This window comes from Aplidium turbinatum, chromosome 18 (genome assembly GCF_918807975.1).
Source record: "Aplidium turbinatum chromosome 18, kaAplTurb1.1, whole genome shotgun sequence".
Lineage (NCBI taxonomy): Eukaryota > Metazoa > Chordata > Ascidiacea > Aplousobranchia > Polyclinidae > Aplidium > Aplidium turbinatum.
In genome coordinates this window covers 20,914,089-20,931,951 of record NC_137489.1, presented here as the reverse complement: position 1 = coordinate 20,931,951, position 17,863 = coordinate 20,914,089, and the positions used below count along the sequence as shown (strand labels likewise).

Below are 17,863 nucleotides of genomic sequence, written 5' to 3'. Positions count from 1 at the left end.
TGTGAGATAACCTCTTCCACCGCAGCAGAAAGGTTGTCTCCTTCAGACTCACGCCGCTGTGATTCAGTTTCATATGTTGATTCACCGACCCCAAAAACCACTACATTGAGTTGCCTTCTTTGCTTGTCCATATCTTCCTGAACATCCAGCTTTAGCTTTTGCATTTCATCATGCAATTCAACAACTTGAGAGTTTTTTTCACAGGGTTTTTCTTCAACAGTTTCTATCAGCGAATATAGCTTGGTTACTTCACATTCTAGCAATTCTATTTTTTGTCTCTGCTCCTGTTGAATGTTCATAAGCATGGTTATATGATCCATAATCTTTTTTGAACCTCTCTGGCATCCAGGACATAACCATTGTATGACCCCATTGCTACCAGTTGCACTGCTGCTGTGACTTGACAAAACTTGCAATGCATTTTTTGTCAAGCTCACACATTTAGCATGAAACCAACAGTCACAAATGTCACAAGCAATTCCATCCACTGTAACTTTTTTACTGCATTTCGGGCAACTTTCTTTTTCTTTATTCATTTTCTTTATTCAAACACTTAGACAATTTCAATGATTCAATTACAAAACCAATTTGAAATCTTATTCAAATAACTACCGTACTTATTCAAATAAACAATCTTAACCTTATTCAACCTTGATTACAAATAGAATGATTATGTAGAACTAGCTTTGGTTTGAACGTCTTTAATGTCGTCTAGCTTTGGTTTGAACTTATTGGTTATGCTTTTTACCGCTTGGTATGAATCGCGACATGAGTTATTTGATGCGTGTTTTTCGATTTTACAACATTGTTGTTCTACATAATTTTTTCCGTTGTTTTATTTTTATTAATGTCTCTTCTCTAATCCAGTTATTTCGTTTCCTGTTTTTCATTGGTAATGTGCTCTTGGCTGATTTTAAAATTGCTTCCTTTGTGTTATTCCAAAGCTCCTGAGGGGATGATTCTCCGTCTACAGTATACCTAATAACACCTCAAATCTGTTACTCGTTTCAATGGAATAATCATCTGTCATATTGTCATAGTCGAATTGAAGTGGGGGCAAAAAGTGTGTCATCTTTTGTAGCCGAAGCTTTAATGTTACTTTTAGCAGTTGGTGATCGGTACCACAGTCAGCTCCAGGATAGATTTTTACTTTTTTAATGCTGCTTCTCCATTTTTGTGAGATCACGATAAATAATCACATTGATTTCGTGTTTTTCCATCGGCTAGTGAAGAAACGTAACATGTAAAATTAAATAGCATGAAAAACAATTACAACTTAATAATAATAACAACTTATATACAACTTAAAACTATACTATACAACTTAATTAACAATAAGTTATAAACTCTTTTGTTTTTCATGCCATTTAATTTTACATGTTACGTTTCTTCATTAGTAATTACGCAGTAATAGATTATATAATTCTTTTCATGGTTTCCATGGTGGCGCAACATGCTTTGTTACGTCATAATATCTAAACTTTAAACCTTTGAAGAACTTTTTATTATTATTTTGCTCTTGACAATATCAAACTGAAGATGCTTTAAAAGCGAAATCGATAGTTGATTACAAAAATGAGGCTGGTACACTGTTTGTTGTGTTGAGCAACAGGACGAGACTAATGATAAGAGACAGTCAACCGCTTCAAGTGACAGTTTGCTGGGTGGTTCACAAAAAACAGAAAAGTTTTATTAGTCAATTTGTTAATAACGTTGCTTAGAAAACAAATTGGTATGAAAATTATAGTTGTGGGTGTATTTCAGCTACTTATGCACCACATGGCCTGGATTTCTGGATATAGCACAATGTGTATGTGTGACAAACGCAACGTCAAATTTTCCACTTTTGACAAGAGTATCAATTTGTTGTTATCACATCTCATAAACCTGACGTGACAGGTAAACTCTGAGGTCAGATTCGGATTCAGCAACACAAAATTACTCTAAATCAGTTTTCAAAGCTCATGCCGCAAAAATCGTGTAGACCAGTGTAATTAATCATGCATTGCAAAGTAAATCATTTACAATGACCAAAACATTTATTTTTCTTTCGCTTTACAAATTTAAGAATATTTTGCAAAGTTTGAAATGAAATCGACATGTACTTAAATGGTATTGTTTCTCCAATTGACAACTAAACTGCAACTGAAACAGATTCAATTTACTTTGAAAAGCTTTCAATATTTTGAATATTTTTGGAAGCAGTTGTTCACGGCCACACAGTTTGATACATAACCTGTTAAAGTGCTGCGTTATATCAACTAAAAAGGTAAGGTCTAACAACCAGGTATAATCTGATAAAAGCATTAAAATACCTTTATCACTTTCGGTAGACAATGCTGGGTACTTCTCTCCAAAAGAGCAAAAAAATACTAAAATACCGATATCGGTACCCTTCCTTAACTCAGCCAACATACCTCCGAATGGTAAATCAAACCTTTATATTTTGCATTAGTGCCTCAAAGAGGATATGGCAACCCTGGTCAGAAGTAAATGGTAGGCCGATTTGTGGCAATTTCTGCGATTGTTTTGTAAATAAACCATAGAACAGCAATTAATTGTGTAGAAAATCTTAGTTTTGGGCATATGAATTTTTGCAAAAGAGCGAGTGCCATTTTCAAATATGCCGCATGCTACATGTTCCTTGAATGAGAACAATCAAACCTTTTCAGCATAGGTGAATATTTTCCTTTGATCCACTCCACCATACTGGGCATCCACTTTCAAATATTCTTCGTCTAAAGCCTGAAAATCAACCAATGTTAAACGGAGAGAAAGACAAAACTATCGCATAAATTTCTGTGGAATGAAAGATTGAAAGTTGTATGGCAGCAGTTCATGGCAATTGCTCTTTTTTGAGAAACGCTTTCCATCAAATGACCAAATAAGTGCTTTATGGTACAAAACATTAAAACCAAAACAATATATTAGGAACATTTATACTAGGAACATAACACCAGCATACAAAATTTTTGAAAAATTCAAGTAAGAAAATTCTGTACAGTTTTCAGCTTTGCTGAATCTTAAATATCACCACAGGGTGGTGCAATAAAAACTAAATTTTAATTTTTAAACTTTTTCTTGTTTGGACCTCTGCATTGTGGTCCAAAATGACACCTTGTCAAGTTTTGTTGAGATTGGTCTACATTTGACACCCTAGCAGTGGGCCGGTACCGCCCGCCAGGTCAAAATCGGCCAATCTGGCTAAATCTAAGTAACCGGTAGGATTAGAACGCTCAAACTTGGGTTTAAAGAAGCAGAATCCATGGTTTCCTACCTAACTTCCAGAGGGTTTTGGGGTCTAAAACATTTAATGAAAAAAATGCAAAAAACACATTTTTGACCAAATGTGGTCCCCATAAACGTGTAATGTTCAACTTTTAGTGTAATATACAACACTAATAACACAAAATTTAAAATACAAGCAACTTTTGTTTAATCACAGACAAGTTTTATTGCTTTTGCACTTTGGTTTACCACTTAATTCCCAGAGCGTTCCATATTTCTAAGTCATTCACTGCAGCATTTGTCAAACTTGGAGATGTAAACCAATATTTAACATCAAAATGTGTTAAAAAAGCAGCAAGTCACAATCTTTGGTAAAAGCTGGATCTTCTGATAACTGCTGCATAAACAAGGCAATTCGAATGGTATAAAATATAAATGATCTTCGCCATCCAATGTGCATGATGAAATGCACTTGAAGCCTTGAACGTGTAATTGTGTCCAAGTGGGAAAGTACCACCAAGAAAAAAAAATGGACGATTCAGCCAACTTTTTGTAATCTTCTCATATGTTCTTTCCATTTTGAAGCCAACTGAACAAGAAATTTAGAACTGATTCTTTAATCCCATTCAGTTTTCTGTTGTTCTTTTGGAAAGTTTCATAAACTTGAACATTTATGTTCACACAAACTTCTGCAAAGCTTTTAAATACAGCATCATGTGATGATTCTGTGTCACCGTAGACCACTGAAGCTGCTCCACCACAAACAAGCTCCATGATATGATGCCTGCAGGCTAGTTAAAGGATATTGTGACCTATATGACTTTGAAATTGAACAGTGACGCCACTTTCCTAACCACTATTTACTGCAGTTGTGTCAAAAACAAGACCCAAGACTATTTTTATGTCGAAATTGACAGCACTCAGTGCTTCAACCACGTTTCTTGTTTCATTCTTTGACCCACTTGAGTCCGTTATGTTTATCACATCAACGAACACTTCTGCCTCATGATTTAAACATTTAGGCTACCCTGACCTTTTCCTTGAAATGGCTGTTGGTGCTCGCGCGAAACTCAACCTGCACACTGTGGTACCTCATTGAGCGCCACGTTGTGTGCAAGTGATCGTGCGAGCATATCCACCAAAGTCCGAATGTGGCAAAAGATGCAAACATTTCGATCAAGTTCCGAGAGAATCGTTATTGGAAAAGGCTTAGTTCAAATGCCTTCTATTCAAAACTCAACTCGCTTGCCGGACTTGATCAGACCAGACTCTTTTGAACTCTTTAGAGTTTTGCTCAAGTTTGAATGTTGTACATTACACGTTTACGGGGGTTGAACATTACACGTTTACGGGGGCCACATTTGGTCAAAAATGTTTTTTACATTTTTTTTATTAAATGTTTTAGACCCCAAAACCCTCCGGAACTTAGATAGGAAACCATAGATTCAGCTGAACTTTAAAGCCACGTTTGAGCCTTCTAGGCCTACCGGTTGCTGAGATTTAGCCAGATTGGCCGATTTTGACCTGGCGGGCGGTACCAGCCCACTGCTAGGGCGTCAAATGTAGACCAATCTCAACAAAACTTGACAAGGTGTCATTTTGGGGGTCCACGTCTTTTAGGCGCAGACAGTTAGGCGCTGGTCTAATAGGCGCGCACACTGTGGCGTCTGGATATTTAGGCGCGGAGCACTGTGGCGCCCGGTCATTTAGGTGCTATTCCTAGTAAAGTTTGCAGATTGTATCAGCTTGGTAGGTAGGGCAATGCTTTTCACACAAAATTTTATATTGAAGAGAAAATTATGTCATGGCTTCCGTGAGTGAAACTGCTTAAACCGGCAATGCTTTTCACATAAAATGTTATATTGAATAGAATAATATGTCATGGCTTCCGTGAGTGAAGTTGCTTAAACCGGCAATGATTTTCACATCAAATGTTATAAGTTATTGAACAGAAAAATATGTTGTTTTTTTAATGCGCGTGTTCGGCATTTATTTGTTGTTAGTCCTGGCTTGCGTCGGCGAAAGCTTTATCAAGAAATTATTCAAGTTTCTGAACATGTCTGAGTTCACTTTTAGTTAAGTCAAATAATAACCACACTACACATCAGTAAAAAATATACCGTACCGTCCGTAGGCTACGTAGCCTATATTCAAGTGGGTGGTAGGCTTGAGTGAAGAGTAACTTAGTTTTCCGTCAAAACCCCGACTAGGTTTAATAACGAGCGAAGTCTCACCATGATGCTTGCAACTTGTAGCTTATGCCCTGTAGAAATGTATTCATGAGAACAGTAGCAGAGCGTCTTACGCGTTCTCGTCACATGGCCAATCCATCCCGAGTAGAAGCAATTGCGAAAGATAACAGATCAAGTAAAGTTCCAGCTGGCTGCAACTTGTGTTCAAGATGCATAGCAAATGTCCTGTAGAGATGTGCTAATATCAAGAGTAGTAGAGCGTTGTCTCGCACCTCATCTCCACACGATCTATCCGTCCCAAGTAGAAGTAATTATTAAAGGTAACAGATTGCACAAAGCTGCGCCTTTAAACCGGCAACTTCTACTCCAGAAGTACGTGTCCTGTGGAGATCAGGTGGTCTACTGCTCTAATTGCCCTGCATATAAGCCGACATTGAGTCAGAGCACTGCATTTGTGCATAGAAAAGTTTAGTAATTTGCTACTCCAGAAGTACGTGTCCTGTGGAGATCAGGTAGTCTACTGCTCCAATTGCCCTGCATATAAGCCCATGTTGGATCTGAGCACTTCATTTGCACCGAAAAGTTTGGTAAGTTTGCTACATCATAAAGCAAAGATTGATATGGCAGCTTCGACTATTTCAACTTTACGTAATCGTGAAAAAATTGCTGCTGATGGCTTCATGTATATGTACATTTGATAAAACGAGTGTCGATAAAATTAAGAAGTTTTGGCGTTGTGTTGGTCGAAACGAGGGATGCAAAGTTCGAATTCACACTGATACTACAACAAACGAGGTAATATGGCGTGGGCTACGTAGCCTAACTATTATTAAACAAAGTCTTATCGATGTTGCAATTTTCTCGCTAGAAATTATTCTTCAAAAGGCACTGAAAGTTGATTGGTATCAACAAAGATATTTTAAGCTAAGCAGTAGGCTATCACTAAATAAATTGCTGTGAACATAGATTAGTCTATTAGCAAAAAGGCATGTTGCAATCGTAGGCTCAGAGGTGGGCAAAAAGTAGCGCCTCTACCGCTACTTTGGAAAAATTGCCCACCTCTGCGTAGGCTACAAGGCTTTCTAGTAGAAGGCTACGGGGTGCGAAATTGTTTTCTAGGAGTAGGCAGCGCTAAGTAATAGTGCATTCAGGTATTTTTTAACATAAATGCTTTTCTTGACTAGGTCAATAGTAAACCAGTGCTTGTGTGTTAAATGACTTTCAAAATATTTAAAAGCCCACAACTTTGATTAATTAATGCTATAATGTGTGCAAACTCGAGATGTCCAAAGCGATTAAACTACAGCCTGAAAAACTGAAGCCTACATTAAAAACTATTACCGTAGATAGATTTTCCTATTAATTCACATGTAAAATTTTTTTACACGCGAATGAAAGTGGTTTTTAATCAAGCTGTAATTGGTCGAGTGATCTATTGGGCTACAGTGCACAGTTTGTGCAATTATAAGTTTATGGGCCTACTTCTACTGTTGCCTTGTGATACTCTGTAGTTTGCAAAGCGGGCTGGAAAAACGCTAGATTTGTTTTCAGATCATCAAACAAATCAATCGACACAACCACGATTCCAGTGCCATGACTGTGGAGATTAAAACGGTGAAGCATCATGTCAGGGACCGCGCCGTGGCAACCTTAGAACAACCTGCTCAAATGATCAACAAAGTCATGGCTTCCGTGAGTGAAGCAGCTTTAACCGGTATAAGGAAAGCTAGTTTAAAGTGAACAATACAAAGAAAGAGGAATAGTGCAAGCGGCGTGCCGCCCAATCTGCAAACACTGGAGAAACTTGTTATACCTCAGCAATACCGGTGTAACGGTCCAGGAGTTACTGCGGTCTGAAAGTTACCGTAACTTCTGGACCGCGTATACGCAGTCTGAAAGTTACTGCCAGTCCAGAAGTTACTAAAACAGAGTTTTCAGATTTGACGCTTGCAGCAGATTTGTATAAATGATTTCAACATTGGAAACATGTTGAACTTGAAGACTTATCCACCATCGCATCCAACATGATTTACAGCAGAAACGTAATTGGGAATGAAGCGAAAATAAGATGAAAGTTAAAAGATGAGTTTTGTACCAGACATTGTTGCTTTTTGGAATGAAATTTGAATTTGTAACCTAACAATTTACGTAGGCTATCATTTTAACCTGATTTGTTTGTATTATACCATTTGAAGTTGTGTCCGTGCCTTACGTGAGTTGGCAAATAGGCTAAATTTGCATGGGGAGGTGATTGACTAGATGACCACTTAGCCTATAGTCTTTTGCTGTCATCCTGATTGTGCTATAATGCAACCTACGATTCACAATGTAGTATTATGAGTGTTTTATTGACTCGTTGTAGGCTATGGCTCTGTTGAAACAAATAATTTAATTGATCATCGCTGCAAACATTTCAAAGTTTAAATCGTGGCTATATGTGAATCGGTGGCATTTAATAAGCTATACAGGCCTTAATATATCGTGCAAAGTTTGCATTTGAAGGCTGACTTGTTAGCCGCTGGTCTTGAGTTGTACTTGACGAACATAGTCTTTGACTATATTTTATGTAGGCCTATTTCATGAAAGTTAAAACCAAAGTTTTCCAGTGAATGAAGCACTGAGCCTATTTTTGGTCTGGTTTTTCATAACTACCGTTTTGAAGAAATATAAAGTAACTTAGGCTAAATGTAGGCCAACCGGTAGTCAAAACGCCATCAACCTTCAGTGAGTAGGCTATCACAATCTCACACGAGGGGAAGGCTTTAGCTTTTACGAAAGTGTTGAACACTTTGAGATTCCAATGAATTTCCGTTGGACTCCCATCGAAAACACGTGGTACGAAACTTAAAGTCTAGAATTATGGTTTCGTGGTAAGAATATTTATCCTTGGGATTCATCTTTCGCATACTTGCAGAGGGTTTAATCTACTGACCAAGTGAAGTTTCAGACCATTTACAAGTTTTCCCAAAAGAATTTCGAAAAAGCACACCCACTTACAATAGCAGTAACTTTTGGACTGCTTCTGCGGCGTTGCAGTCTGGAAGTTACTGTCAGTCCAAAAGTTACCAGCGCTGCCCGGCGTTTTCACAATCGATAGAAAAGCGAAAATTGTTTCAACTAAGTGTAATGAATTCATTGCTCTCAAACTAATGCAAGCTTTTCAGTTAACATTACAAAATACTTATAATTATTAATCTGACCTTTTGAGAGGTTAAAAATTCAATTATTTTTCAAAACAAAATTGAATAAAATTTAAATGAAATATTTGGCAACTCTTGTAACTTTTGGCATGCAGTAACTCTTGGACCGCCACACCGGTCTTACTGTCCAGTTTCTGGGCAAGGTAAGTAAGCTTGCTCTCTAAAGCAGTGGTTCCCAACCGGGTGCAATGCTCAAGGGTGCCGCGAGATATTGAGATATTGCAATACTGCGGCCCATTTTTTGTTTTAACTGTAACCCTTTAAGTGCGGAATTGATTTATTTCTAACCGAGTTTCAATGAGTATTAAGTTTCGCGTCTCCCAGTTATTCACGGCTCCTTTCTGGAGAGTCGCTTAGTGGGGAAGTCGCGGACGACAAGTAATTTAGATAATCTGCGGTATGCCTTTGTTTTCTCTCCCAGGAAAAACAGCGTGAAAGAGATTTTGACTCTTTGCTTTTCTTTCCATAAAAACGTTTGAAACGCATCATTATTGCCAGGTTTTATGATTTTATTTTGCGTTTCATGGCGCACAATTGGGTCTCCTAATTAGCGTATTTAGTAGATATCTTCGACCAATTAAATAACGTAAATGGCAAAAATGAAACTCTCTTAACTTCAAACGATAAAACGAAAGCACTGAGAGAAAAACAGCAAATGTGGTTCTTAAAAGTGGTGAACGGAAACTTTGACATGCTTTCACATTTGTCTGAAATGAATAACAAAGAAGTTGTCTCATTAATAACTTCTTCTTCTTCTTGATCAGTTCAGTCGTTTACGACTCTTAGTTACTCTATATGTCATCTTTCTCCACATCTCTCGATCCCACGCAGCCTCCTTCAATTCATACATTCCCATATCACTGTCATTTACGATTTTGTCAAGTTATCTTGTTTTTGGGCGCCCCTTCCTCCTCTGACCAAACCAAGCATGATGTCTTTTTCCATTGATTTGCTTCTCATTATGTGGCCAAAATATGAAAGTTTCTGCCTGAAGATTGTAGCTTTTAGGGATATGTCCGGTTTAATTTTAAGCTTATGCACAAGCAGATGCCTCTCGATGAGTTCTGGATAAAAATTCAAAATGAATATCCTTGCATTGGAAAGAAAGCTATTGTGCTTTTGCTGCAGTTTTCCACGTCATACCTATGTGAGAGTAAGTTTTCCATATTATCGAACATAAAAACTAAACAACGAGAATGACTGCTTATAGTCGAGGAAGAAATGCGGGTGGCTTTATCGAATGTGCCCCCAGATATTAAGAGACTTTGTGCAAGAGGTCAAGGCCAAATTTCACACTGACTTTTGAATAAATCCATTTATTTACGCGCGCTATATACTATATATTGTACAACTCATTCTGTTTTTTATCATACAGTTATTTTTAATACAGAAACCTCATAAAATTGATCCAGTTTTGCCAGGGTGCCGCAAACTATTTATCTCTTTGATAGGGTGCCGCAAGGTCAAAAAGGTTGGGAACCACTGCTCTAAAGCAATAGGCCCATAATTAATAGCTGATTACTTCATGTATTGGGCGAATTGCCAACGCAGCTAGTTGTAAATGGTGTATTTTTAGAAGAAAACTTTTTACTGCACGACACGGGTGCCGCCACAGGAAGCCGGAGAATACTAGTTTTCGGAAGGGAAAGCAATCTGACATGGGCAAGCAACCCAACTGATGCTAATCACCTGTTTTGATCGAACGTTTAGCATCACACCACCTCTGTACAGCCAAGGGTAGGTAAAAGTAAATTACGCAATTGTTATGTCAATGTTGCGTTGTCCGGAACATCAGATTTTGAAAAATCACATTTTTAAATCCTTACCCTTTTTATGGTTTCATAGCTCTACGTGGTTCTTGTAGAGACAAGGTTGGGTGCTGCCTCTGCTGTACGCGTTACTACTGAATAAAAGCAGGCGAACTTATCAAGCTTTCTTCGAAATAATGCGCCATTTGATGCCAACACTAAACGTAAGTCCAATGAATTGCCTTATTGCAGCTTTTACTGATTTTTATGTTACTACTGGCTTTACGCTCATGCACAGTTGTAGACTGCAGTTGCAAATTTACGCTTAGACCTTATTGACGTCTTTTGTAGCCAATGGGAATTTCAATGGATTTCGAAACGGCGGCGTTCCAGGCGGCCAAGGACATATTTCCGTCAACGCAAATATTCGGGTGCTTGTATCATCTCACCCACAACATGCAAAAGCACCTCAACTCAATACCAGGAGCTATTCGACGTTACCGCAATGACTCCGAGTACGCGCTCCATTGCAAAACATTAGTGGCGGTGGCTTTCGTTCCAACGCATGGAAGAAGCATTGACAGCTTTGGAAAATTACTTGCCGCAAGAATTGCATTTTCTGATCGATTGGTTGGAAGACAACTATGTAGGTGAGCATTGAGCTGCTTTAGGTAATTTATTGCATCTGTTTGTTCTAAAATACATTTAGTTTAAGTTAACCTTTGTAAGGCTTTAATAAGCTGATTGCAAACTTAACTCCATGGAACATAAAGTAGAACGATAATAAAAGACGCCCTCATACTAAACAGCATGCAACGCTTCCTAGCCACAGCACTTTAGTGTGAGTAGCAGACTCATCGAGTAAGCAGAGTCACGTAGTAATCAACCAGCCACAAGCACAGTAAAGGAAACACGCTAGCAATAATAGTAACGCAATAACAACGCAATTTTATGACACTGCTTCTTGAACTAGTCTAACTTACTTGATGTTACAGCTTAATTCACCGTAACCATTGCTTGCTTTGTTTAGGCTGACGACGAAACGGTGGCGGGAGACGAAACCCCATGTTTCCATTGGAAATGTGGAACGTTCACGACCGAGTGCTTCATGACCAGGTAGGCTACACTGACCACTGAACCAGATATGATTCGCGGTTTAGGCACAGACTTATGCAGAAGAATGCGTCCTGCCTTGGTGTAGAGTAGCTTACGTTATTTTACAATAGGTTACTATGACTCATCATTCATATCATGGTAATGCAGTGTTGGTTTTTAGGATCGAACAAACAACCATGCCGAGGCCGCACACAGGAGAATCCAAAGTGAGCTGGGAATGGACCACCCAACACTTTGGAAATTGATCGACAGTTGCGCAAGGTGCAAAAATCTCGTGATCTGGAGTACGAGCAAATGATTGCTGGATATGCTCCGCCAGCAAAGCGTAGAAAGTACAGAGATGCAGACGAAAGGCTGTTAACTTTGGTGAATCGCTTCATCGGGAGAAGTGGCGGCCCCAGTCAAACAATGTGGGAGTTTCTTCGAGGAGTGAGGAGCCAAAACTTCCACATGGGACCTTAACATTTCAAATTACCTTCTTAATGTTCATTGTGTTTTTTTATTTATTTGCAGTGTTTAATTGCGCATTTTCCGTATTTATTAATTGTTTAATAAAAATCTTCATCCTTCCACCTCGTGTAGCCTACCTTCTCAAACAAAAGAGCTTGCTGTGGGTTCTTTGCTGTAGCCTAGGCCTACTTGCAAAGTCAGGCACTGCACACCAAAATTTTAACCACCCGCTTACGGTATGTTTTTTTTACTAATGTTTAGTGTAGTTATTATTCGACTTAACTAAAAGTGAACTCAATAATGTTCGGAAGCTTGAATAATTTAGTGATAAAGCTTTCACCAACGCAAACCTGGACAAACAACAAATAAATGCCGAACACGCGTAATAAAACAACAATATATTTTTCTGTTCAATATAACATTTTGTGTGAAAAGCATTGCCGGTTTAAGCAGCTTCACTCACGGAAGCCATGATATAATTTTCTGGCAAGCTGCCAAGCTGATACAATCTGCAGACTTTACTAGGAATAGCACCTAAATGACCGGGCGCCACAGTGCTCCGCACCTAAATATCCAGACGCCACAGTGTGCACGCCTATTAGACCAGCGCCTAACTGTCTGCGCCTAAAAGACTTGCTCCCCATTTTGGACCACAATGCAGAGGTCTAAACAAGAAAAAGTTTAAAAATTAAAATTTAGTTTTTTTGGACCACCCTGGAAAACTTATGCTCCAACAGCAGGGAACCAAATTTGGAATGCGTGAAGTGTGATAACAATGGTACTTACATTTGAAGAAATAGTAAAACTATTCTGGTAAAGTAATATAAGGTAATGAAAAAAAAAATTGTTAAAGTTTTTATTCCCCATGCTATTATGAGTAGAGGATGGGGAGCGTGAAAAAAAAATAGCAGAAGTCATTGTAATATATTGGAGATGTGCCTTTAAGCTTTTAATCTTTGGAGAACTTGCCTTTTAAGTTTGTACCTCGTGTTTCACGTTTTGCCTTACGCGTTTTCCATGACCTCTTGATTGGCCGCTTTTAAATACGCTTTCCTGACAGCGTTGCGATCTTTTTCATTTCATTCTCCAACTCGAGTTCAACTAGTTGTCAAAGTCAATCGTTAGTGCCGCAGCTATGTGGGCGTGTACATTGCCAATTTATGTTTGAGATTCAAATAAAGTTATCTGTTCGTCTTTGGGAGTTCGTCCGAAATAGTCAGACGTAAAGGCTAGCGCGAAACATTACAGTCATGTGTGACAGAAAGGTGCCAGCAAAGCTGAAGGGGAAACTCTATAAAATGATGTGGGACCAGCAATCTTGTATGGGGAACTAGGAAAATTGCCCGTCGGATAATTGCCCACCGGAAAATTGCTCGTGTGGGAATATTGCCTGCCAGAAAATTGCCCGTGTGGGACATTGTCGTCGAGAAAACTGCCACCCGGAAAATTGCCAGACTTTGAGTAAGAAAATAGCTGCGAAAAAAGTCCAGCTGGAGTCTGTGTTGAGCCATTGTTGCTCAAATAGTTTAAACTTAGCACCCAGCTGTGATAAATTTTAATCTGCAAATGCAAAACTAAATGAAAAAATGCTTCTTGGGAATATAAATATCAACTCTCTATCTCATACCGACAAAAATATACAGCTTTACACTGAGTTCTGAGGACAGCCTTCTTTCAGATTAAGCTATTGTCTCAAACTTTGTCACCCCAAAATGATGACCATAATAAAAAGTGAGCGCGGAAAAGACATTCTTGTAGATGAATTGATGGATGTTCTATTTATTCTATTCTCATTATTTGCCTTCTGTATGATCGCTTTGGTTAACACATGAGCAACAATAGTGATCATGTAAATTTCTGATATCAATTAAACCTTCCCCATACTTGTCATTCCCGCATGAAAGTTGTTGCTACTTTCAATGTCTAAATGATAAATTTTTGATGTGATGTGCCTTTATTCCTGCGAATTATCTAATGTAATTATCTAATGTACATTTTTAAGTTTGCTACAGAATAAAGTAGGCTACTTCATGAATTTCGCCTAATACATGACAAAGATCAGTGTTAAAACGTGATAATTAAATCTCGTCGCACCAATCTGGTTGCATGGGTGCTAAATTTGAGGAACAATGGTTCAATACAGACTCACAGCTGGATTTTTTTCGCAGCTATTTCTTACTCAAAGACGAGCAATTTTCCGGGTGGCAATTTTCTTGACGACAATCTTCCCACACAGGCAAATTTCCGGCGCGCAATTTTCCAACGGGCAATCTTCCTGTCACGCTTGTATGGAATGTAGACGGTAGCTTTAACGAAAACACAGGAAGAGAAAATACAAGAGGCTAAGATAAAAATGTTGCGATGGTCTTTGGGGTGAACAAAGCAGAACAAAATAAGAAATAAAATCATTAGAGAACGAATGCAAGTTGGAGAGCTTGAAGACAAGCTGAGAGAGACACGCCTTAAATGGTTGGGCACGTCATAAGGAGAGACAAAGATTATGTCGGAAGAAGAATAAGACAATTGGAAGTTGGTAAAAACAGCGATGAAGGCCAAAAAGATGAGAGATTGTGTGACAGAAGATATGGAAAGTGGGATTGATTGAGGAAGATGCGTGTGCAGAAGTGATAATAGCAAGTGAAGAGCTAGAGGTTAAAGTGATGGTGCAACTTTGTCAAAAGGTATTGGATGGTGAAGGAATGCCACAAAAGTGGAAACAAAGCATTGTTGTGCCATGTTCAAGTGAAAAAGGGATGTGAGGCTGTGAGCAGTTGCAGTTTGAAAGGGAAATGTAATTATTAGATCACGGAATGTGTAGTTCCTCCAGGCTCTCCTGAAGTTCACTTTTGTCGCCTCTCATGCTCATTGGTGCTGTGAAGCCTGTAGTATAGTGTATAGCCTTAATAAGCTTGCTGTAAGTCATTTTCGTTTCCTTACAGCATTCTTGTTGTTTTCTGCCATTCTTAAAATTTGGAATACTGGCACAAAATTAACCGCATCTTTTTGCGTGTGCACCAACCGCATTGCAATCTGTATATGGTGAGCACAAATAATCTGAGTGATACACTTATAATCAAGCTAGGGTTGTTAAGCAGGTGCAACCTTTTGAGCGTTAGTATTGCTAATTTTTGGTTTTTGTGTTGTTAGATGGCGGAAATGGTCATAGCTTAATTTTGATGTTTGAGTTGTCGACCTCTGCTTATTTCTGCTTAGTATTCCGTTCACTACAGGTTCAGTTCTGCTTGTTGACATTATGCTAGAATGTGGAGCATTGAAGACTGTGTGTACTTGTCCTGGTTACGCCTCGCCACTATTGTGCCCAGGGGTGTTGTTGTCACACAGGCAGCTATACACTACCGTAGCTGGTCGTTTGGTCGACAGTCATTTGGTCGACAGACATTTGGTCGACAGACGTTTGGTCAACAAGACATTTGGTCGACAGACATTTGGTCGACAGACATTTGGTCGACAGACATTTGGTCGACAGGACATTTGGTCGACAGGCATTTGGTCGACAAGACATTTGGTTGACAAGACATTTGGTTGACAAGACATTTGGTCGACAAGACATTTGGTCAACAAGACATTTGGTCAACAGGACGTTTGGTCGACAGACATTTGGTCGACAGACGTTTGGTCGACAAGACATTTGGTCGACAGACATTTGGTCGACAGACATTTGGTCGACAAGACATTTGGTCGACAGACATTTGGTCGACAGGCATTTGGTCAACAGGACATTTGGTCGACAAAACATTCAAGGTCGACAGAACAATTGGTCGACAGGACGTTTGGTCGACAGGACGTTTGGTCGACAAACATTTGGTCGACAGACATTTGGTCGACAAGACATTTGGTCGACAAGACATTTGGTCGACAGACATTTGGTCGACAAGACATTTGGTCGACAGGACATTTGGTCGACAGGCATTTGGTCGACAAGACATTTGGTTGACAAGACATTTGGTTGACAAGACATTTGGTCGACAAGACGTTTGGTCGACAAGACATTTGCTCAACAGGATGTTTGGTTGACAGTAGAGATGTACCGATACCAATATTTTGGCCGATACCGATACCGATATCACTTTTTTAGGCCGATACCGATACCGATATTTTGGCCGATACTTTAGTGTTACAAAAAGAAGCAATTTTGGTATTTGCAAGTAATTATATCAAATGCTAAGTTTTACCTTATTTGCATAAAACTATTAAAAAAAGCTTTTTTTAATAGTTTTATGCAAATAAGGTAAAACTTAAAGCACAAGAGCACAAGATCAAAAGTAAAACCACAAGATCTTGTGCTAAAACACAAGCGGTGGCACCACCGCGACTGACACAGTGACAAATTAGTCTAAAACCAAAAAATCCCCTAAATTTAAAATTAGTTGTGTTCAAGTTTAGCGCTTACAATAAATAAATTCCAAAATACGCCACAAAACCAACCAAATTTGGAAATTTATAGAGCAGCAAGGGGAACTTCAAATGGGCAACATTAGGGGCCAAAGGGGCATTATTACGTCATTATGAGTGACAATGGACGGATTTCGAAGTCCTTGGTACTTGAAGATTCAAGAATCCAATCCCAACTCAATGTTGTGTCATAATAGTAGGTTTTAGTAATGAAAGGCCACCGTGATTGAGAGCTGGGGTATAAGGGAAGAAACATTATATCATAATTGGGGTTTCTGAAAAATTAATAAAGAGTTTGCGCAAACTCTCCAAATAGGCAATCATAATTGATAATAAGATGTAAAATGTAAACTAAGTCATTTGTGTAGTCGTACAAAAACTATACGACAAGTAATGTGCAACCTAAGGGCGGTAGGCACTTTAACATACTGATATCCCATTGAATCATCAACCAATCAGAAGCTACGCTGTTCATGACGTCATCAAGGTTGCGTTTCTCGGAACAAAGGAAAAATGCAACTTCCCACCACTGCTATTGCTCTTGTTTGTTGTGTAATTACCAAAAAAAGTTTAAAGTAATAATCAACTCTCTGGCTGAATGCTGAAATAGCCACAATTGGACGGACAACCTAACATCTGATGGTTCGGGTTCGTTCAATTGGATATCAGTATGTCAAAGGTTCTACCCTTAAGGGCGCTTGTCGTTTGGTTGAGAAGCTTTTGCCAGGCCAAGACTACCAAGGTAGCAAAAATGTATAATTTTGCATCGTTTTTACGTTGCTAAACGTTTAAAAAAAACATGTAACTTGGTTGTTTTTAGTAAGCTGGTTCTATCAGTTTGTGATTTAATTTCCACCTTTCGTTGTAATAAACTCATCAAGCTTAAACAATGTCAGAGTAGGCTAAGTAGGCTGCGCAACAAACTCCCACAGCCACAGTTATCACCACTTGCTGCTGACAAGTCAAAGAACATCCATGTCTTTTGATGTTGCCTATTTGCGTTGCATTTTTGTGTTTTTTTTTTTATAGTGATACTTGCTCTTCGCTATTTCTGTTACGTTTAGATGATGTCACGTTATTATGCCGATTTCAGATATAATAATTTAATTCAGATAATATGAAACCAAGGAACTTTCAGAAATAATTAATTAAACTACCATTCAACGTTTTATAGGCAGAGAAAACTTTTTCTCGAACCGTAGAAAATTTCATTATCAGATCACCGCTTCAATGCGTGATGGAAATCTACAGATAAATCTGCATCAGGCATTGCAGAGTGCAAAAAACAGTGTTGCAGAACGCATTTTCGAATATTAAATTCTCATCAGTGCAACTACGTTTATGAACGCAATAATGACGTTGTATGGATGAAAAACTTTTACAAGTTTCATACTCTGCTGAGAGTAAAAAAGAAACACAAATGATAAATATTGGAGAAATTGAGTCTCCTTACACAATTTAAGAATCGAACAACGCAAAACCGCTGAAACAAAATGTTCTGTTTAAGTGAAAGAAT

General features: G+C 38.6%; 1 protein-coding gene across 1 annotated transcript in view; it reads right to left on the bottom strand.

Annotated features, from left to right (window-relative positions):
* LOC145787127 (tyrosine--tRNA ligase, cytoplasmic-like) overlaps positions 1-17,863 on the bottom strand; it is a 108,753-nt gene that overhangs the window by 22,453 nt on the left and 68,437 nt on the right. The window contains exon 8 of the mRNA XM_082598852.1: positions 2,665-2,745. Within this exon, the coding sequence (XP_082454978.1) occupies positions 2,665-2,745 (81 nt within the window). The remainder of the gene's footprint in view (positions 1-2,664; positions 2,746-17,863) is intronic.